Raw genomic sequence first — 22,902 nt, 5'->3', positions numbered from 1 at the left:
TGAAACAGGCTTTAGAGTGTCAGACCCGTGAAGTCTCACTTTTGAGACAGAGAAAGTGATTGAGAACACAGTCCTAAGGCTGGGTTCACACTGATACTACACAACAGCCATACGACTTTCATTCTACTTTGCTCTGCGACATCAGTCCTACATCGGTCCTATATCCATCCAACTTAAATGAAAAGGATACTACTTTGCTCCGACTTTGTCATAGTCTGACTTGTCCTTTGACCAATCAAAACAATCCCAGTGTGAGATAAATTCCTTTTACTGCTGCTGTAATCACGTCGGCTGTCAAAAGTCGGATGGTTAGAACAAGGATCCTACTTTGATCCGACTTCAATGATATTCAATGGGCTGAAGTAGGACCAAAGTCGGACCAAAATAGTACAGCAAGCATTTTCAAAGTCGGACCGACTTGTGTCGGACCAGTTAAGACGGCTCTCATAGGGAAACATTGATTTTCACACATCATGCGACATGAGCTCCCAATGTCGGAGCGTTTGTCGGACAAGTGTGAACCCAGCCTAAGTCCCTATTTCTGCAGGATCAGCTGCACAAAATGAATGATCAGGAAAAGCTCTGCACAATCTTCCTGTTCATTCAGAAATGGAGGCATGGTAAACACAGTTTACTATGCGTCGACTATAGATAAACACATTGAGTGATCAGTACGGATTACTCACTGTCTTTATTCAGATAAGGAAGGTACATGATGTATTTACCATCCCCTTCCTCAAATGATCCCCTGTAAGCAGCTGGCAGGAGGGAGAGAAGGGGAGGCCAGCAGCACTGCAAGAGGGCTAGGGTAGCACACGGGGGGCACGGGTAGCATAAGGAAGGGAAACTTGGACATGAGGGACAGCATTTACTGGAACGGATTCCCTGTAGTTCCAAGAGTTACAACTTCTGTCAAGCTTTTATTTCTAACCCTAGAAAAAAATAACGGAGCACCGGATGAAAACCAGACAAATACCAGAGTAACAAAAGGACCAACCGAAGGAGTCCAAGATCATTTTAATTAGTAAAAAAAAGTGACATAACAACCAGCCAACAAGTTTTGGGAGCAGCATCATCATCATTCCCCTTTCCTCAGGGCACAACAAAGGATAAAACTTGGATGGAGGAACTTCACAGATCTATATTAGAACCAGTTTTGAACTCTCCACATGAAGAAACAATTTGACAGCAGTTGCTGAGCAGCAATGGAGGCTTGATGGCTGTTTTTATATAACTTTTTTTATCAACAATTAAAATTATGTTGTACTCCTTTATCCAATTTTGGTCCATCTCTGCTTTCTGTATTTCTATGGTACGAGGTACTGTTAAGTACCCATCAAGGGAAGCCTTGCTGTGTGGAAGCCACCTCACCAAAGCTATTGGGCTTGTTTGAAGTTTTCCTTTATCTGACTACACACGCAATCTGCTTTTGTAACAAGAAAAAGGGAGCCGCTGTCACCAGGACAGGAAGCCAAAAACAGAGTTCTAACCTTATGTTTTTTGTCCATATCCCTGTGGGATAGATTTCCCATCACTATCTGTCTTGACAGGAAATCTCCCCAATGGGGACAATGGCATAAAAACCCAAAAATTTATTTTCTTTCCGTGCTCTATTCAAAAGAAATAAAAAATGATGGGCTTTAAACGCTATTACTTTTAATTTTGGGGGAGTGTGAAAGTTTCCATAGCCTATCAAGTTGTACGGCAGATAAGCTAGTTCTGTCAGTTTCCTGACCACGCTACTATGAACGTCAGAAAACGCAACTTTGGGGTAGTTGAGGCTCACATGTAAATATGAATAGTGGAGGCTGCAGAGACATAAGGGAGGTTGATAGAGCTAGCTCTCAATGGACACCGCATACCTTCAAAAAGACAAGTATAACTTCTTAGGCTCCATGCACACTGGAGCTGATAAACTGCAGTTTATTGGAGTTTGGGCGTTTTTTTTCAAAGCCCATAAACTCCACTCTATGTTAGCCTATGTGTCCATGCACACATGGATGTTTTACAGCTTTAATGAGCAGTGGAGTTTATGGGCTTTTTTCTGAATGCCCGAAAATCCCTTTTAAAGTGCTGTTTTTTGGCTTAAAAAACGCAAAATGCCGTAAAACGCTAACAAACGCTCAAAAACGCAGCTCGCCAGTGTTTTTTAGCGTATTTTGATCCATTAAAAAAATAAAAAATAAAAAAAAAACGCTGACGCTGAAAAACGCTATTGCAAAAACGTAAAAAAAATGTTGAAAGGCTCCCTGCAAACTTACTGGCGTTTTCTTTGGCTTTTTAAGCGTCCAGTGTGCATGGAGCCTAAGAGCTACCCACACTGTCCTGCACCCAGAGCTATAAGAGCCCTTTCACACTGTGCCGCCCATAGCGTCATCGGTAACATGCCGCTATTTATACGCCTATGCCATGGGCGGATTTGCAGAGCATTTCGGCTGTTAGCGGGGCGCATTTACGAGAAAGGGTTAAAACCGAAGCAGCGCATTGCGGGCGGTATAGCCAAGCTGTACCATTGATTTCAATGGGCAGCAGCGGAGGAGGAGTGGTAAACACACCGCTCCTTCACCGCTCCAAAGATGCGGCTAGCGGGACTTTTTTTTTACTGTTCTGCTAGCGTACCGCTCCAGTGTGAAAACCCCTTTGGGCTTTCACACTGGAGTGAATGGGGACAGATTTTTAAGGGTGTATTGCAGGTGCCATTTTTAACGCTATAGCGCCTGCAATACGCTCCAGTGTGAAAGGGGTCTAAGAGATGTCCACTTATAAATAGCCAGTAGTTATTTTGGACATATTTCCAAATTCAAGACCAATTCAACAATAAAAATTAACTAAGATCAGGCAAAATACTTGGTAAAATCAAACCAAACTAATTAGATTTCTGGCACTAGTAAATTGCCACCCAGTTTAAAATGATGACCACCAAGGTCACCTTCTTACAACAATGGTATTATGAGTGGCCTATATAGAAACTTACCCAAGAACCAGACTGGCAATTTTGAAACAAGTATTAATAAGCGTAGTTGGCATATTCAGGTCATACATACAATCATTTCATGCCAATTGCCTGATAAGACCTCCTGATATCTAAGCATGCTTGGCCAACAATAATCTCTTGCTCAGGACAGCTGGCAGGCAATGATATGTGCTTGGCTTGGTCTTTCATTCAGTGAATAACATGCGGCCATAATGCTGCACATTGCATTTGAATAACATTTACTCTTTTGAAGACATTATAAAAATATATATAAATTATTTTTGTTTTAAAATGAACCATTTCAACAGCATTCTGATGTCCATCCTTAAAGAGGTATTAAACCAAAAATTAACAAAATGCAGCTTACCGATCCTTAAGCCTAGTACACATGTGCGGCATTGGCCGGTTCAATAGAAACCGGCTGATCTTCGGCCCGTGTGTACTGAAGTCGGTCCGACAGAAGCCGGCAGTTAGGCCGGCTTCTGTCACAGGAGCATGACCGAAAAAAGTCTGCTGATCGGCTCCCGATCAATGTTCTCACCCAATGGCTGAGAGTGCTGACCAGAGTGTTCTGGCGGGGGGCCGTACCTCTGTCAAAACACAATAGAATAGCAGGGGAGATCGCTGTATTAACGTTTCATAGTTAGTACATTGTCTTCTCCTGAGTCACAAGGCTTTAGATGTGGTGGCTTCATTCCTTTTCTTTTTTTTTTAGACTTTCTTTCCTTTATTTTCACCTGGTGGCCAGTGTCATTAGTACAATAACAGTGCATATCCACCGATTACTGTAATAATGTCACTGGTTCCCAAAAAAGTGTCAAAAAGTCAGTTAGGTGTCTGATCTGTCCACTGCAATGTCGCAGTCCCGCTTAAAGTCACTGATCTCCGTCATTACTATAAAAAAAAATTTAAATAATAAAAATGCCATAAATGTATCCCCTATTTTGTAGACACTATAACTTTTGCGCAAAACAATCAATATACGCTTATTGTGATTTTGTTACCAAAAATATGTGGAAGAATACATACTGGCCTAAACTGATAAATTATTTTATTTTTTTTACTTTTTTTTGGGGGGGGGGGGATATTTATTACAGCAAAAAGTAAAAAATAGTGGGTTTTTTTTCAAAATTGTCACTCTTTTTTTGCTTATAGCGCAAAAAATAAAAACCACAGAGGTGATCAAATACCACCAAAAGAGAGCTTTATTTGTGGGGAAAAAGGGATGCTTTTTTTGTTTGGGTACAGCGTCGCACAACCGCACGACTGCTGTATCGCAAAAAATGGCCTGGTCATTAAGGGGGGGAAAGATAATTGTAAAAAAAAAAAAAAGATTTACTGGCCAGATCGCCTGGTGAAATTAAAGGAAAGAAACATAAAACCAAAAAAACTATTACAGTCACCATATCTACAAATTAGTAAGCTGCAATACAATACATTTTTGTTTTGGGTTTTAATACTGCTTTATGGATACATTATTATGAACACTAACACACAGCTACACCCAATGCTGAATTTGCAGTCCTGGATGCAATTATATTTTCATCCAACCCCAAAAAATAATTTATGTTTATAATTACTTAATTATTATAAGAGCATATAAAACAATCTGTCACTCCATCAGTATATTTGAAATAGCTTATAACTAATTATAAGAATATACTGTAGAGCACTTTGCTGTATAGTATATTGGGTAACGAGCATAGGCTGCCTTTGGCAGGTAGGTTAGATACTTACTGGAGCAGTGTGTTCCTTCCGTCCCTTGTGTGATGAGGCCACATGAGCCAGGTACTGGATGACTTTCTTGGTGTTTTCTGTTTTTCCTGCCCCTGATTCCCCACTGCAAACATAAATCTGGATTTAATATCTGCTATAAGATGTGACCGGCACTGAACCAGTAATTAATCATTATATCTTCATTTCTCACATGCTATAATGTAGTCATAAACCAAGAGATTTTAATAAAACCTGCGCTCAGATCAAGATTGACAGCTGCATCAACTGAGGCTAAATACAAACCTACCAAATAAAAATAAAAAAACAGGGGGCCAGATTCACATACATTTAGATAGGCGCAGCGTATGGGAGATACGCTACGCCGCTGTAACTTACTTTTGAATTGTTTGAATCCACAAAGAATTTGCGCCTTAAGTTACGGCGGCGTAGTGTATCTCTCGGCGCGTAATTCAAATCGGCGGGTAGGGGGCGTGATTCATTTAAATGAAGCGCGTCCCCGCGCCGAAAGAACTGCGCATGCTCCGTTTCTAAATTTCCCGCCGTGCATTGCGCTAAATGACGTCGCAACAACGTTATTTTTTTAACTTAGACGTGAATTACGTCCATCCCTATTCACGGACGACTTACGCAAGAACAAAAAAAATTAAAATTTCGACGCGGGCTTTACAGTGAATTTGGTGGCACATGTCATATTGGCTCTGCCGGAGGAGGCCGACAGGCGCTGTTTGACCACCAGGGGGCTCAATCCTTTCTGTTAAGGAGCTGTGGTTCACCAATTCACCATTTTTTGATTACCATCATGGGTCTTTCACAAAGTGTTTCCTACTACAGTTTGTGAAGATTACCCTTTTCATTTCTCTTTTCGTTTCTGGATGCTTTTACATGGACTTCTGTTAATATGTTGGACTTATTTTATTTTTTGTACCACTTGATGTGATTTCATGTAGACACATTTCCTTGCGCACATTTAACGTTTTTATTTTTTTATTCTAATCCTTTTTTTTTTTTATAAGGAATATCTATTGTCCCTCCAACTTCTAACTTTGAGCCGTATGTATGGTCAGCAGCATATGAAGATAATTAACAAGGATGTGCTGGTCAGGTGTGTCAATTCATTTTAATCTTCAATTTGTTCTTGGAAACACTGTCACCAAAACACAAAGTAAGGGGAAACCCAAACTGTTATTTCTTCATTTTAATATTTCAATTCATTCTTAAATCTAACAATAAAATCCACTGATATGAAAAAGATACTGCTACTCACGTGCAAAGGATGGACTGATCTTCACGATCTAAAACATAAAGAACAAGACACAAAGTTAATAGGAAAAAGCCAACAGTCACACTGCCACATACAAAGATTTCTTGGAGCCAGGGCCGCTGATAAGGCAGTACAGCTGTCCCTCATGTACTGGGCCCAGGACCCATCAGTCCAAAAGGGGGGCCCGGGCACCTACTGAGCAGGGGGAGGGGCGGCTCTACTGAGTTATTGCCGACACTTGTGGATCCCCCTTCCGGCTTCTACTCCTCTTTCTCCCTCCGCCTAATCTGCAGGGGGATCAGTTATAGAATCTGCACCCCCTTCCACCTGCTGTCTGTAAACTGTGTTTACTATGCTTCAGTTTGTGAATGAACAGGAAGCCTCTCGACACAGAGCACTTCCTATTCATTCACTGCCCGGTGCAGCTGAGGCTGCAGAGAAAGGGACTAGGGAACGTGAAACATCAGAGATGTGTTTAGATTCTATAATGTAGAGTGCACGCTTTCTCCGCCCCCATCCTTTTTTTTCTCCTCTGGTAGCCTAACTAATCTCTTCTCCTATTCTCTTCTTTCATTGACTTATCTATCCCCTTGTACTCTCTGGGTATCCGTCAGGGAGAGCAACGATTCAATACATTGTATGCACTAAATGACGGAAGGTTGGAATGTATGGTATGAAAGTTTCTCTAGACCGCTCTGTTACCATAGAGTACGGGTCAGTAGAGACTGACCTTTAGGTGGGGCCGCTCTTTGTATCGCCCCTCTCTTCTCTCACTAAGGGGGGGACGGGGACAATAGAAAGGTCCTGAGTCACTTACAGTTGTTTATAGGGGGCTGCAAAGTCCCCATTGGATGTTTTATTTGTGGTGTTCTTCATTGACCTGTTTTATGTTCCTGACTCCCCGATATGGGGTTACTAGCAATTGCGGAAGTGTAGGTTGCACGATGTTGGCTCTCTTACCAAAACGTTTTTTGTATTATAATACAGCTGTCAGTTACGATGTTCTACATTCTAACCTCTCAATTGTGTAAAAAAATACAGTTCTAAAAAAAATTCAAATGCAAAAATTCTTAAAAAAATAAATTAAAGACTTGTTAAAATGTAATTTGGTCTCTGAAGAGCAGTCAGCCTTTGGATCGCTCTTCAGAGAACACTTGACAGGCAGTGAAGAGGCATATTGCCTCCTCACAACCTGCTTTAACCCAGCACTAGGGCACTGCAAGGCAAAGCCGCGTTATTCAATAGAATGAGGGGCAGATCCACAAAGATCTGCCCCGGCTACGCTACGCCGCCGTAACTTACTTTTTTGGGTTTGAAACCTGAAAGAATTTGCGCCGTAAGTTATGGCGGCATAGTGTATCTCTCGCGGCGTAACGGCGCCTAATTCAAATCGGTGAGTAGGGGGGCGTGTTTCATTTAAATGAAGCGCGCCCCCGCGCCGAACGAACTGCGCATGCACCGTCCCTAAATTTCCCGCCGTGCATTGCGCTAAATGACGTTGCAAGGATGTCATTGTTTTGACGTGGACGTAAATTACGTCCATCCCGATTCACGGACGACTTACCCAAACTAAATATTTTTTTTTTTAATTATATGCGGGAATGACGGCCATACTTAACATTGCGTACGCCACCAAATAGCAGGTTTAACTATACGCCGGAAAAAGCCGACTAGAGACGACGTAAAAGAATGCGACGGCCGCTCATACGTTCGTGGATCGTCGGAAATAGCTAATTTGCATACTCAACGCGGATTACGACGGGAACGCGACCCAGCGGACGCCGAAGAATTGCATCTTAGATCCGAAGGCGTACGAAGACGTACGCCTATCGGATCTAACCCAGATATCGGATCTAACCCAGATGCCATTGTATCTTGTTTTGAGGATTCAAAACAAATATACGACGCAGGAAATTTGAAAGTACGCCGGCGTATCAGTAGATACGCCGGCGTACTCTCTTTGTGGATCTGCCCCTGAGTCTTTATCGATTGGGGTAGAATTTCTGCCATGGCTGCAAAACATAGCATCACGCCCATGGCATTTTAGAAAAAATATAAATTGATATTTTTTTGGGGGGGTGGGGAGGGGGGGTTGTCAGGTAGGCTGAAAGGAGCCTTGTGCTCTCTAACAGCATCCCTGCTTGCAGCCAAAGCCATGGAGAATTTAAAGCTGATGGGCTGCAAACCTACAGCAGATATGGTAGCCTATAGAAACACTACATGAAGTATTGTAACATTTGTAAGTGTGTTTACATGGATTTATACACAGGATCACTATAATTAGCGACATAACATAGCCAACACCTACATGATGGATAGAGATATCAGTAGATATTGATGAATAAAGACGTCTCGATGGCTGAAGCTAGAGACAACACAGGACAATTGGGGTGGGAACTTCCTGGCTGTGCAGTATGGCAGGGCTATGTAAGTCATGAGACAGACTGAACAAAAATGACTAATTCTTAGGCAGATAAAACACTTCACATCTACGCATTCCAGCTGTTTATTAAACTGTTTGCCCGCAGTTCTGCTCAAACAAAGAAGATCGGAATTACATTTCGAAGTGACCTTTCATAAACCATTCTTATTCATTTTTTTCCCTTTCCCTTAACCTATCAGGAAAGGAGTGTCAGAAATACTCAAATAATATTATTCTAGAAGAGCACAGGCTTGTCCTATATAAAGGTAGGACACGTATTGTTAAATCTTATTAATACTATCCTTCTAAATAATCAAAGCAAGTTTACAAAATAAAGCTATTGTGTGGCCCTCTGGACATATCAGGGCTCCACTTAAAGTGGAGTTTCCATCCCAAATTTTTTTTTCCATTATTGTGCTCATTAGACCTAAAAAAGAAAAAAACATTTTTTTTACATACCTGGAAATGCCTGTTGCTATGCGGTCCCACGAAATCTGTCTTCGGAATCACCTAGGATTCTGACATCATCTCCCTCAGCTCCTCAGCACGCTAATGCTCCTGGGAAATGTGTGTCATCATTTCCCAGGATGCAGTGCGCTACCCTATTAAAACTCCCCATCCAAGACTCCCAGGAAATAAGTGTTTTTGGGCTTCACAATGCCCACAAGCAAAATGACAACGGTGTTTTATAAAATATCTTTTTTGAATAACTATGCGGAGCGGCGGCGGATTGTAAAATAGTAAGTGACCAGATTTATATTATAAAAAAGCATGATGAAAGGACATACATTTAAAAAATGCGAATTACGAGGCCTTAGACAATTTAACCGATGGATTGCTAACCGATAGGTCAAAACCAATCGTTAGTAGGAACAACCATCGGTTAAAAAGCCACGCATGCTCAGAATCAAGTCGACGCATGCTTGGAAGCATTGAACTTAGTTTTTTTTCAGCATGTCGTTGTGTTTTACGTCACCGCGTTCTGACACGATCGGTTATTTAACCTATGGTGTGTAGGCGTGACAGACAGGGCTCAAGTCCTGCGGGAACGGAGTTCCTGCACTTTTTTCACAGCAGGAACGCAGTTCCCTTTGCAGGACTAGAGCAGCCGAGCCACCCGAGCCAATCCTTCACTAAGCGGCGATGCCCAGCTCGAGTCACTGTCAGGGGCAGGCGAACCTTAGTAATCCTTTATGTTACTGGCCGCTTCCTGTATATGGATTCATCGGGTAGTGTGCGGGTATTCCGTCACTTCCTCGATGCCGCAATGTCTCCTGGGAGGTTTTGTCATTGTTCCCAAGAGACATTTCGGAGGTCTGCCGCGAGTTATCACGGGATTTAAAAAGAACTTGCTTGCGGTTTAGTAATTATGCATATAAGCGTATGATTTTTTTTTTTTTTGGTGGGGGAGTGGATCTTGGGTGGGAGTTCCCACACTTTTTTCCCCAGGACTTGACCCCTGGTGACAGACCATCAGTCAGCTTCATCAGTTAACCTATGACAACGGTCCTTCAGACCGTTATCCTGTGGTTAAACGATCGTGTGTACGAGGCTTAACAGTTGCATTGTAATTGTTGTACAAGGTGGGTTTTGGGCTTTTCAGGGCTGGAAAAAACACCCCAAAACCACCCTGTTTGTCGCCAGGACACAAACCCTGACTGTGCTCAAATATGCAAGTACGCTATGCATGCACGCACAATATGACTAAGGCCCACCCACCCTGCAAGTGGTAACATTTCACTTTAAATTGTTTTTTCATTGTTCCAATTATAGGGTTGTTTTTTGTCACAACCTTTTTCACGGGCAAGTGTGCAAAACCCAACACGTAAAAATAAGCCTACCCATGAATGCATTTTCTATCACATCTCTCTCGTCTCACCTTGAAGCATGCTACGATAGGCTGTTTCTGATATTGCGTATATGTGTGGAGGCATTTCATGGCGTTTCTTCCCTCTGTACATTTCCACTATTTGTTCTGTGTATATTGGCAGGTTTTTGTAAGGGTTGATCACTACACAGAAGAGACCTGAATATGTCTGTATAAAGGGAAAAAAACAGCAGCATTAGTATACATTTAAATACAAAACACAACAAAAAAAGATTCCTCTCTACTGTAAAGACTGATCATAGTTTCTTTAAAGTACAGACACCCTGTACCAGTGCTTAGGGGGTTTAAATTTGGGTGGGTCAGATGGAGATTCAGAGACACCATTTCCCTTGCGATTGACAACAGACAGTGGGAGATCAGCAGTCAATGAAAGCCTACTATATCTGCCCACTGCCTGCTGTCAATCAGAAGTAGAGAGTGGACCTGATAGGGAACTAGTGTCTCAGTTTTACTGTTTGCCAGGAGGCTGTCGGCTCTGAAGATGGAGAAGGGGTAGTGGCAGCAAACATCCCGCTCTGCTTCACAGTGTACAGAGACCGGCACTCTGCCTATCACTGTATGCCAAGGTAGAGTTGGTTCCGTTTCTACTCCTGAATCTTCGTCATGTGTCAGTAATGTTACCGGAAACTATGGCCCTCCAGTTGTTCAGCAATAGGGATGAGCTCCGGCATGTTCGCACACTCCACGTGCAGAGCCCGCCACGTGTCTCCCTCCCTGCGCTAATCACAGGGAGGGAGACATTATTTTTCCGATGCACAGCTGCAGAGATCGGGAAATGTCTCACTGCCTGTGATTAGCGCAGCGGAGTGCCGACTTCCTGGCAGGCTCTGCACGTGGAGTGTGCGAACACGCAAGAGCTCATCCTTATTCAGGAACTACAATTCCTGTCATGTCTGTGAATGTCAGAGTTTTACAATGCCTCATGGGACGTGTAGTTCTGAAACAGCTGGAGGGCCATAGTTTGAAGATCCCTGGAATAGAAGATGGCAGCAGAGAACCTAGCATGTGGTGGCAAATTGGTGGAATGAAGCTGGATTCTCTAGACATACAATTATATATATATTTTTTTTTCTGTTTTTTTTTTTTTAGTGTATTTTGTGCGTGTACTCGAGAGAGGAGCCGGACTGCAGGAGTTGGGAGTAGGCAGGCCTCCCCAGAGGCAATCTGCCACACAGCCCGCCCTACCTGATCCGCTTTGAAGCCCAACGGGGCAGAGGAACTCCCTATAAGGGAGTGAGAGGACTTGCCCGCTCAACCAGCCCCGTTAGTCCTTCGCCTCTCTTTTTTAGAGACCGCGTGGTCAAAGTAAATGCATGTTAACCCATATTCGAGTGCGTGTAAGTGTGGTGGTTTTTGTGGGAGGGGGTGGGCGTACTAAGCGCAGGCTTACCTCGCATAGCACACCCACCGGGAGCCGGGCTGAGACCACCAAACTCAATTCACATGTAGCCGAGACCGGGATCCGAACCCCTAGCTGCAGAGGTGAATAGCTTGTCAGCGCAGTGCCAATCGCGTTGAGCCACTGCAGCTCCCTATAATTATATATTTTGAGAAAAACCCAGTGGAAAAAAAATAAAGTGGAAAAAAAGCACCCAAGGGAGCATAAAACAGCGTTATCTTCACAAACTCTCTTTTACTACTCTTTAATAAAGTAATGCCAACAATATCAAAAAAGGACATGCTAAGATATGAAAACTAAGTGGTTAACACAACACATACCGTACTTTACTGGCAATGACTTTACTGAACTTATACTTACATGTTTTAATATTTAGTTTACTTAAGTGGACATCAAGGCTCCAACCCTTTATTGAAACAAAACACCTTTAGCTGGCATGGAACAACTTTCACATGTAGCTACCATTCTTATTAATGGACCATATCTATGTGATGAGGTGTGCATTTTGGAGGCCTTCCAAGACGCGCTTATTCTTCTATGCATGACTGATCCTTCTTAAGAAATTAAATCTGTTTGCTAATATAGACAACTGTGCGAACATTAAATAATTCCTTACAAAGCTTCTATATTTCTAAGTGATGTAAAACAAAGCTCAGCCTTTTAGTATATTCACCAGCATAACTTTTCTAACATTTCCAGAATTGTGTAGATCCTGCTGCCCATTCACCCACATGGTGTGATAAAAGAGGTAAAAAAAAGTGTATTGTATTGCTGAAGGACATCTGTTATCGGTGTTGCTACTCTGCAGTTGGAGGAACCATAATGCATTTAGCAGGCTTTTTTGTTCCATCTTTACAATTGTTTGGCGCCTTCTCGTTGGCGTCTTTTGTACGCCCCCTGGCTTTCCCTTGACCTATTATTCTTCCAATCCTTCGAGAAACTTTGTAAATTTTTGTCTGTTTTTTATACCTTAGGTTTTATTCTACAGAAATCATCCACTACATTTCCTGATGAAGATACGCTAATTATCGAAACGTGTCAAGCGATCATGTAATATGATTCTCTGTATGATGTATTTATGTAAATGACCCTGTTAACCCATTTGTCCTATGACATGGCATTTTATGCTTTTAACTTTTGTACTATAAAAATGATGGTTTGATGGTGCTACTCTCCATATATATGCCCTGGAAAGTCCCCCTCTACAATAGATGTTTTAACTCTAGGTATGATATATGGGATGTGGGCAAGTTTGACACTAAACCACTGTCTATAAAATGCTTTCTTATGGTGTAATAAAAGCCAAGTTTCCTCTGCCTTGCCAAATTCCGGCATTTTGCTCCATATGGCATTGCTTCAGCAACTGACAATGTGTACATTCAGTTAGAGATGAGCCATGCATGATTAAGTTTAAAAGGAGAAAATAAAATTAAATACGTTGAACTGAACAAGCCGATGACAGATATTAAAACGGACAACAACAGAAGTCAGCCACTAAGGGCTCATTCACACCAGCCTGCTTGCCATAGTGTGTGCACACTTGTGTATGCTGTGTATGGCCACTAGGGGGCAGTGTGATGTGTATATTTTTTAACTTTAGTGAAGTGTCGCAAAATGACACTTCATTCAACTGTGAAGTGGTGTGCAGGGTGCTGCGTTCAAATGCTACATTTTTATGTAGTACAACACATCTGTATGGTGTGAACAGGGTACATTCATTGCATTACATTTGCTGCAAGTCAGCCTTTCTGTGCCAGATCACATGCATGTATGTGATCTGGCTCTTCTAGTTAGAGGGCACACGCGTCCGCTTTCCCGGGTTGTGCTGCCATTCGCTCCAGCACATGCCAATCACTTTATTTATGGCCGGGATCCACTGATCGGCAGAGCAAATTAGAGGAGAGAGCTCTGTGTTTGTAAAAAACACAGAGCTCTCTACTGACAGTAGTGATGTGACATTTATTTTCTCCCTGCAAATTGCTTAGTGAAAGCACTACAAAGTAAACATATTGGGGTTCAGTTACTAAAGCTAGAACGATAGGTAGGGAGACCGCCGCTCCAGGTGAGCACAGGCAGGTAATCAATGTCCACTCAGGAATCACACGGGTGCTGGCAATGCATAGAATTAAGCAGGTGGGAGAATGGATGGACAGCCGCACTCCAAAAAGTCTTGTTGAAAAAAAGACGTGCTCTTTATTGTAAAAAGGAAAAAATGCACAGAACACAACAGCCTACAGTGGGATAGACAGCTGACGCGTTTCGCATTAACAACTAATGCTTAGTCATAGCTATGACTAAGCATTAGTTGTTAATGCGAAATGCGTCAGCTGTCTATCCCACTGTAGGCTGTTGTGTTCTGTGCATTTTTTCCTTTTTACAATAAAGAGCACGTCTTTTTTCAACAAGACTTTTTGGAGTGCGGCTGTCCATCCATTCTCCCACCTGCTTACTAAAGCTGGAAAGTGCAACATCTGGTGCAACTGTGCATGGTAGCCAATCAGCTTCTAACTTGAGCTTGTTCAATTAAGCTTTGGCAATAAAACCTGGAAGCTGATTGGTTTTTATGCAGCGCTGCGCCAGATTTTGAACTCTTCAGGTTTAGTAAATAATCCCCAGGGTTAGGCACGATTGCCCCTAGATGTTAACCCCTTCCAAGCCAGTGTCATTAGTACAGTGACAGTTTATCCTATTAGCACTAATCCCTGTATTAGTGTCACTGAAAATGTCAGTGACTGTATGGTCCCACCCAGCATCAGTTATAACTTGTATACAAGACCGGAATTTCCGATGAAAAAAGTCAGACAGAATTTTTTCATCAGATATTCCGACCATGTGTGGGCCCCATCTGTCTTTTTTCCGTCAGAGTTTAGAAACAGAACAGGTTTTATTTTTTTCCGACGGAAAAAAATCCTATCGGAAATTCTGATCGTCTGTGTGGAACTCCGACAAAGAAAAAAACATGCATGCTCAAAATGAAGTCGACACATGCTCGGAAGCATTGAACTTCTTTTCTCTGCTCGTTTTACGTCACCACGTTTTGGATGCTCGGAATTTCATCAAATTTAATCCCATTGGAAATTACGATCGTATGTACAGGGCATTAGTGTCAGATTGTCCGCCGCACTATCACAGTCCCACTATAAGGCTCCATTCACATCTATGCGACAAAACGCCTGACGCCGGACACTTCTGCCGCTAGAGGGGAGAATTCCCATTGCTGTCTATGGAGATGGTTCACATCTCATAGACGCCGAACGCCTGTCGCCTGAAAAAAAGTCCCGGACCCTTTTTTTCAGGCGACATTGGCGTTCGCCCATTGACAGCAATGGGAAGAATCTTAAAAAAAAAAAAAAAGATACACACTCGCGGCAAAATACGCCGCTGTCGCATAGATGTGAATGCGGGGTAAGACGCTGATCGCCGTCATTACCAGTATAAAATAAATAAATACAAATTCCAGTATATATCCCATAGTTTGTAGATGCTATACCTTTCACACAAACCAATCAATATACACTTATTAGGATTTTTGTTTTACCAAAGACATGTAGCAGAATACATTTTGGCCTAAATTTATGAAACAATTTGATTTTTTAATTATTTTTTTATAGTATAGGTTCAATAGCAAAAGACAAATACTGTTATTTTTTTTCAAAAGTTTTGGTCTTTTTTTGGTTTAGATTGCAAAAAAAAAAAAAAACACACACACACATATATATATATATATATATATATAGTGACAGGAAGTCAGGTAAATCTGTGGGTGTTGTCACAGACGGGACATACATTTCTGCCTTGCTTAGACAATACACCAATTGTTATTAGGCGTCGGCTGCAAAAATAGCCAGAAAAGGTCTAAGGGCGTTGGAAAACCTCATCTGTTCAGAATGAGGCAATTAAGGCCTCTACAAGTAATCCTGAGGATTACCACTGAATGGCTGCATCCTGAGTCTTTGTGAGTAAGGAGAGCAGTGCCAGAAAGTCTTCTGAAGAGGTGAGGAGAGGATTGATTTTTCTGTGTGATAAAAATCAAAAAAGACTATTGTTTTTCTGCTGTATGACCAGCAGTGTCTGCCCAGCACTAGGCTGTGCCAGACTTCATTAGGTTCCTGTGTGGTGATGATAGACGCCCCAAGTGGCCAGGGTTTAGTTTATGTTTGATTTTGTTTATGCTGTTTGGATGCTTGCACTTGTTTCCAGCAAGATGGAAGAATAAACCAAAATCTTTGTTTTCAACCGTCTTCGACTGCCTGTCTGTATAAGTTCAGTGTGTAGTGAACCCATCCAAGGGGTCACACACCCCGCTACCGAGCTAACCCCTTACAATATATATAAAAAAAACAGTGGTGATTAAATACCACCAAAAGAAATCTCTATTTGTGTTAAAAAATATCTATACATTTTGATTGGGTACAGCATTGCATGACCGCGCAATTATAGTGCTGAAAAGCAAATTATGGTCTGGTCGTGAAGGGGATAAAAATCTCCTGGAGCTCAAGTGGTTAAAAAAAAATATTTTTGCTGCATCTTTGCTGAGCTGGCATGGAAATTGCATATCATATAGAGCTGAAGGGTAACACGCCTATAACATATGGAATTCGTTTTGCTACAAGTGCATGCCGCAGCATCCTCGCCCAATCGCCCGGACTTATTTTATCACACAGAAGCGGTGTATGTGAGACACAGACGTCATTACTTTTAAACTGTGAGAAATAAGGGGCCAGAGAATGTGAACTATAAAAATAAATCAGGAAAGGAAGAGAACTGAAATCCATTTCCTGACAGAGAAGCCAAGTGACCACACCTACTCCTCGTGATCCTCCTAAGACTATGACTCCTACAATTACAGGCGTCTCTAGTCACTTCTCCTTTGCCCGTTAATTAGAGGGGAGAAATTCTCATCGGTCACGTTTTTCTGGAAAGTTTATATGCTTGATGACAACTGAGTGTGAAAGCAATAATACTCGTTCATTTGTATTTATTGCATTTGTAAACCTTGCAATTCTCATTTTAAGGAATATTCAATATATTGGATGTAGAAGATTATATGTAGTAATAAATTCTCACACTTATTAAAATCAAAACATAAACATTGTTTTTTTTCTAAAAATTGTACCGTTTGCACTGCATGTACAGTATGTGTGTGCAGTGCGCTGGTTTTGCAAATATTTCTGTTTTAACCACTTGCCGACCGGCTCACGTCGATCCTCACACAGTTATAAACACTAACTAGGGAACACATTTAACCCCTTGATTGCCAGCTAGTGTTAACCCCTTCCATGCCAGTGACATTTACACAGTAATCAGTGCATTTTTATAGCACTGATCACTGTATAAATGTTAATGGTCCCAGAAACGTGTGAAAAGTGTCCGGTCTGCAGCAATGTCACAGTCCCGCTAATTACTAGCATAAAAAAAAAAAATGCCATAAATCTTTACCATAGTTTGTAGACGCTATAACTTTTGCGCAAACCAATCAATATACGCCTATTGCGATTTTTCTTTTTACCCAAAATATGTAGAAGAATATATATTGGCCTAAACTGAGGAAGAAATGTGTTTTTTTTAAAACATTTTGGGGATATTATAGCAAAAACGAAAAAAAAAAATATTATTTTTTTTTTCAAAATTGTCGCTCTTTTTTATTTATAGCGCAAAAAATAAAAACCGCAGAGGTGATCAAATACCACCAAAAGAAAGCTCTATTTATGGGAAAAAAAGGACTTCAATTTTGTTTGGGTACAGCGTCACATGACCACGCAATTGTTAAAGCGACGCAGTGCCGTATCGCAAAAAATGGCATGGTCATTAACCACTTGCTTACTGGGCACATAAACCCCCTTCGTTCCCAGGCGAAATCTCAGCGTCCGGCACTGCGTCGCTTTAACTGACAATTGCGCGGTCGTGCGACGTGGCTCCCAAACAAAATTGGCGTCCTTTTTTCCCCACAAATAGAGCTTTCTTTTGGTGGTATTTGATCACCTCTGCGGTTTTTATTTTTTGCGCTATAAACAAAAAAAGAGCAACAATTTAAAAAAAATATATATTTTTTTTACTTGTTGCTATAATAAATATCCCAATTTTTTTTTAAAAAACTATTTTTTTTCTCAGTTAAGGCCGATACGTATTTTTCGACGTTTTTTTGTAAAAAAAAAAAAAAAATCACAATAAGCGACTGGTTTGCGCAAAAGTTATAGCGCCTACAAAATGGGGAACAGAATTATGATTTTTTTTATTATTTTTTTTTTTACTAGTAATGGCGGCGATCTGCGATTTTTATTGGGACTGGGATATTGCGGCGGACGTATCGGACACTTTTGACACAAATTTGGCGCCATTCACATTTATACGGCGATCAGTGCTATAAAAATGCACTAATTACTGTATAAATGTGACTGGCAGTGAAGGGGTTAACACTAGGGGGTGAGGAAGGGGTTAAATGTGTAGCCTGGGTGTGTTATAACTGTGTGGGGGGAGGGGGGTGACTGGGGGAGGGGACCGATGCTGTGTCTCTATGTACAAGAGACACAGATCGGTCTCCTCTCCTCTGACAGCACGTGGAGCTCTGTGTTTACACACAGAGCTCCACGTCCCTGCTGTCACCGACGATCGCGTGTACCCGGCGGACATCGCGGCCGCCAGGTACACGCATCGGGTCTTCGGCGATGCGTCGGGACAGTTTTTACCCGCCGCGCGCCACCCAGTGGCGCGCGCGGGTAATGCACATAAAGGCCGTTTTTAAACGGCCACTTGGCACTTGAGAGCCGCGCTGCGGACGTATTTCGTCTATAGCGCGGATCTCAAGTGGTTAAGCAGCCAAATCTTCTGGTCTGTAAGTGGTTAAAATAAAGCCTAGATACCAGGTGTATAAAAAAGTCAGACATTCCATTTTTTTTACGTTACCTATATTTTTATCCAAATCACAAGTTTACTTCTTAATGGTCCTACTTAATCAAGCTGCAATAGCACTCAAGGCATGCTAAAGTACATAGTTATATAGTTAGTCAGGTTGAAAAAAAGACACAAGTCCATCCAGTTCAACCACAAAAAATAAACAAACAAAATAAAAAACACAGTACAATCCCATACACCCAACTTCATTCCCACAGTTGATCCAGAGGAAGGCGAAAACCCCAGCAGAGCACAATCCAATTTGCTACAGCAGGGGAAAAAATCCTTCCTGATCCCCCGAGAGGCAATTGGATCCTCCTGGATCAACTTTACCTACAAATCTTAGTACTCAGTTATATTATGTACATTTAGGAAAGAATCCAGGCCTTTCTTAAAGCAATCTACTGAGCTGGCCAGAACAACGTCTGGAGGGAGTCTATTCCACATTTTCACAGCTCTCACTGTAAAGAAACCTTTCCGTATTTGGAGGTAAAATCTCTTTTCCTCCTTGTCCTCTGTATTGACCATAAAGTGAAAAACTCAACACCAAGTTCACTATATGGACCCCTTATATATATGTACATGTTGATCATATCCCCCCTTATTCTTCTCTTCTCATGCCCCATACACACGGTTGGTTTGGTCCGATGACAATGAACCGAAGTTCAGTTTCATCGGACCAAACCGACCGTGTGTATAGGCTATCGGTCCATTTTCCTTCGGTCCAAAATTTTCAAACATGCTTCAAAACCGAACCGATGGACCACTGCCCCAACTGACCAAATCGATGGTTAGTACAGAAAAGCATCGGTTCGAAACCCGCGCATGCTCAGAATCAAGTAGACGCATGCTTGGAAGCATTGAACTTCGTTTTATTCAGCACGTCGTGTGCTTTACGTCACCGCGCTCTGACCCGATCGGATTTTGAACTGATGGTGTGTACACATATCAGGCCGTACGGCCACTTCAGAGGTGAACCGATGAAAACGGTCCGTCGGACCATTCTCAACGGTTTTGTCCGACCGTGTATACGGGGCCTCAGGAGTGAATAGATTCAGTTCCTCTAATCTTTCCTCATAGCTGAGCTCCTCCATGCCTCTTATCAGTTTGGTTGCCCTTCTCTGCACTTTCTCCAGTTCCCTGATATCCTTTTAGAGAACTGGTGCCCAAAACTGAACTGCATATTCCAGATGAGGTCTTATTAATGATTTGTACAGGGGCAACATTCTCTCTCTCTCTCTCTCTCTCTCTCTCTCTCTGAAGTAGATCCTCAACTAATATCATACATGATAATACAGCTTGAGAGATGATCTTAGAGTGACTTAATGGTTATCACAGCTTGACGATTCAGGCCCTAAGGGGCTAAATTCTACAAGACGTATGCTATTACTCACCATGTTGAAGTATTGTTCCTTTTGCAAGTGGCAATTAACAAGCCAATCAGAAAACTACCTGCTACTTGCTAGAAATCATTCTGTCTAGTCAATGAATGAGCTAGCTACTGGTCAGTGTACTCACACAACAATTAAAGTGTATCTAAACCACCAACATTTTTTTTTACCAGTCCTAAGATGAAATGGCTGCATTTTTTTTTTCCCCAGTTCTTTTTTCCACCTGCAAATCCTGTGAATCCACACTTCTTGTCCCTGGGTGGCTACGCTCATTTCCCTACTGTATTTATGGAAAGAGCCATGTTTTTGCCCAGACTGGACTACAATCATGTCCAGTCTGGTTTTACCCACTTCCTGACCAGGCCAATTTTTGTGATATGGCACTGCGTCGCTTTAACTGCCAATTGCGCGGTCTTGCGACGCTGTACCAAAATAAAATTGATGTCTTTTTTTTCCCCCTACAACTAGAGCTTTCTTTTGGCGGTATTTGATCACCTCTGTGGGTTTTTTTTTTTGCGAAATAAACAAAAAAAGACTGACAATTTTGAAAAAATAAAAAAACATTATTTTTCTGCTATAATACATATGAAAAAAAAAATGAAAAAAAAATTCTTTATCAGTTTAGGCCAATATGTATCCTGCTACATATTTTTGGTAAAAAAAATCCCAATAAGCGTATATATTTATTGGTTTGCGCAAAAGTTATAGCATCTACAAAATAGGGGATAGATTTATGGACTTTTACATTTTTTTAAGGGTTTTTTACTGGTAATGGCGGCGATCTGCAATTTTTAGCAGGACTGTGACATTGCAACGGTCAAAATGGACACTAGGGCCAGATCCTCAGAGCGAGTACGCCGGCGTACTTTCAAATTACCCGCGTTGTATCTTTAGTTTGAATCCTCAAACCAAGATACGACGGCATCTGGGTTAGATCCGACAGGCGTACGGCTTCGTACGCCTTCGGATCTAAGATGCAATACTTCAGCGTCCGCTGGGTGGCGTTCACGTCGTTTTCCGCGTCGGGTATGCAAATTAGCTATTTCCGACGATCCACGAACATACGTGCGGCCGTCGCATTCCTTTACTTGGCCGTCGTTTCAAAGTCGAAATTAGAATTTTTTTTTTTCGCAAGTCGTCCGTGAATCGCAATGTACGTAAGTCCCGTCTAAGTTAAAAAAATGACGTCATTTAGCGCAATGCACGCCGGGAAATTTCGGGATGGCGCATGCGCAGTTCATTCGCAGTACATTTAAATGAAACCCGCCCCCTAATCGCCGATTTGAATTCCGCCGCCAGAGATACACTACGCCGCCGTAACTTACGGCGCAAATTCTTTGAGGATTTAAAGCAGCCAAAAGTAAGTTACAGCGGCGTAGCGTATCTCACATACGCTGCGCCAATCTATTTCTATGTGGATCTGGCCCTAAGTGACACTTTTTGTGGACCAGTGACACCAATACAGTGGAAAATGCACAGATCAATGTATAGGAAGGGAACGGGTTAACTACAGGGGTGATCAAAGGGGTTAAATGTGTTCCCTGGGATGTTTTTCTAACTGTGGGGGAGTCACTGGAGGAAAAGAAAGATCGTGATTCAGCTTAGCTGAAACACAATCTCTCTTTTTTTCTCCCTGACAGAGCAGCAGGGTGCTTTGTTTACATCGGCACATCACTGCTCCATCTTTCCTGTGAACGATCGGCGGGTCGCAGCAGCCATCGCAGCCACTGGATTTTGCGCACCCGGGCTGTCCTGCGGCAAATACGTGGGGCAGTCTGGAAGTGGTTAAATGTAGTAGTTTACAAAAGAACAATAACCTTTATGTACCCATTCAGCTCATAGGAAGCGACAAGGTTCTGGCATGATCAACAGATATTTTTTGCAATTGAAAAATTTAATTGCAGCCACCATGTCTAATGCTGCGTACACACGACCGTTTTTCATGACGACAAAAATGCAATTTTTTTATTTGGTCAATAAAAATGATCGCGGGTAGGCTCCAGAGAATTTTTCTCGGCGTGAAAAATGGGCATTAAGAATTTCTCGTTGTGAAAAACAGTCGTGTGTAGGCTTTATCAACGGTAAAAATAAACGTGCATGCTCAGAAGCAAGTCATGAGACAGGAGCACTCGTTCTGGTAAAACTAGCATTTGTAATGGAGATAGCACATTCGTCACGCTGTAAGGCGTGAATCGTCTCTCACCAAACTTTTACCAACACAAAATCAGCAAAAGCAGCCCAAAGGGTGGCGCCATCCGAATGGAACTTCCCCTTTATAGTGCCGTCATAGTGTTGTACGTCACCACGCTTTGCTCGAGCATTTTTTTTTCACGATTGTGTTTATGCAAGGCAGGCTTGACAAGAATCACCTCGAGAAAAACTTTTTTTTTTACATAACATTAAAAACGGTCGTGTGTACACGGCATTAGAACTATTAAGCTGTTATTTACTACATTTTTGTTCTTGGGTTTAGTTATCTTTGAAACGTAATGTTAAAAAATTGTTGATGTGGGGCAGACCAGGACTGCAGCAGCCAGGGAGGATCAAACTGTGAAGACGTCAATACAAACAGGCCTCTGGGTGTAATGTATAACCTTCCTTCTTTAAGTGCATCTGTTTTGCCTTTAAGCAACCATCGGTGACACTGAAAAGCAGGCAAGGTGCAACAATATTTGCCAGGGAAGTCAGCAGGGTTTCACTAAGCTCTGAGGAAAGTTCCCTTGCAGCCCCCTTGTGTGTGTCCTGTACTGTTTTCCTGTAGCTGGAAGTAATTTGTATACACATTATTCATTTCTGTCTGTGTTGCTGCTGGAGATTTCCCATTACTTCCTGTCTGGTGGTAAAACACGGTCAGCAAAACAGGAAGTGAGGGGAAGGAAGAACCTGACAGGAATTTGTGTTCCTCACAATTCTAGCCAAAAACTAAAAAACTTTTAGCT

General features: G+C 42.0%; 1 protein-coding gene across 2 annotated transcripts in view; it reads right to left on the bottom strand.

Moving 5' to 3' along the window:
* LOC120915237 (myosin-10-like) overlaps window positions 1-22,902 on the bottom strand; it is a 192,777-nt gene that overhangs the window by 97,097 nt on the left and 72,778 nt on the right. For both annotated transcript variants that reach the window (XM_040325581.1, XM_040325582.1), the window contains exons 3-5: window positions 10,274-10,430; window positions 5,976-6,003; window positions 4,712-4,814 (exon numbers count right to left, since the gene is read on the bottom strand). In XM_040325581.1, the coding sequence (XP_040181515.1) occupies window positions 4,712-4,814; window positions 5,976-6,003; window positions 10,274-10,430 (288 nt within the window). The remainder of the gene's footprint in view (window positions 1-4,711; window positions 4,815-5,975; window positions 6,004-10,273; window positions 10,431-22,902) is intronic.

The sequence above is a fragment of the Rana temporaria genome, chromosome 10, assembly GCF_905171775.1.
Source record: "Rana temporaria chromosome 10, aRanTem1.1, whole genome shotgun sequence".
NCBI lineage: Eukaryota > Metazoa > Chordata > Amphibia > Anura > Ranidae > Rana > Rana temporaria.
Note: the sequence above shows the minus strand (reverse complement) of the source record. Positions and strands in the feature narration are given on the sequence as shown.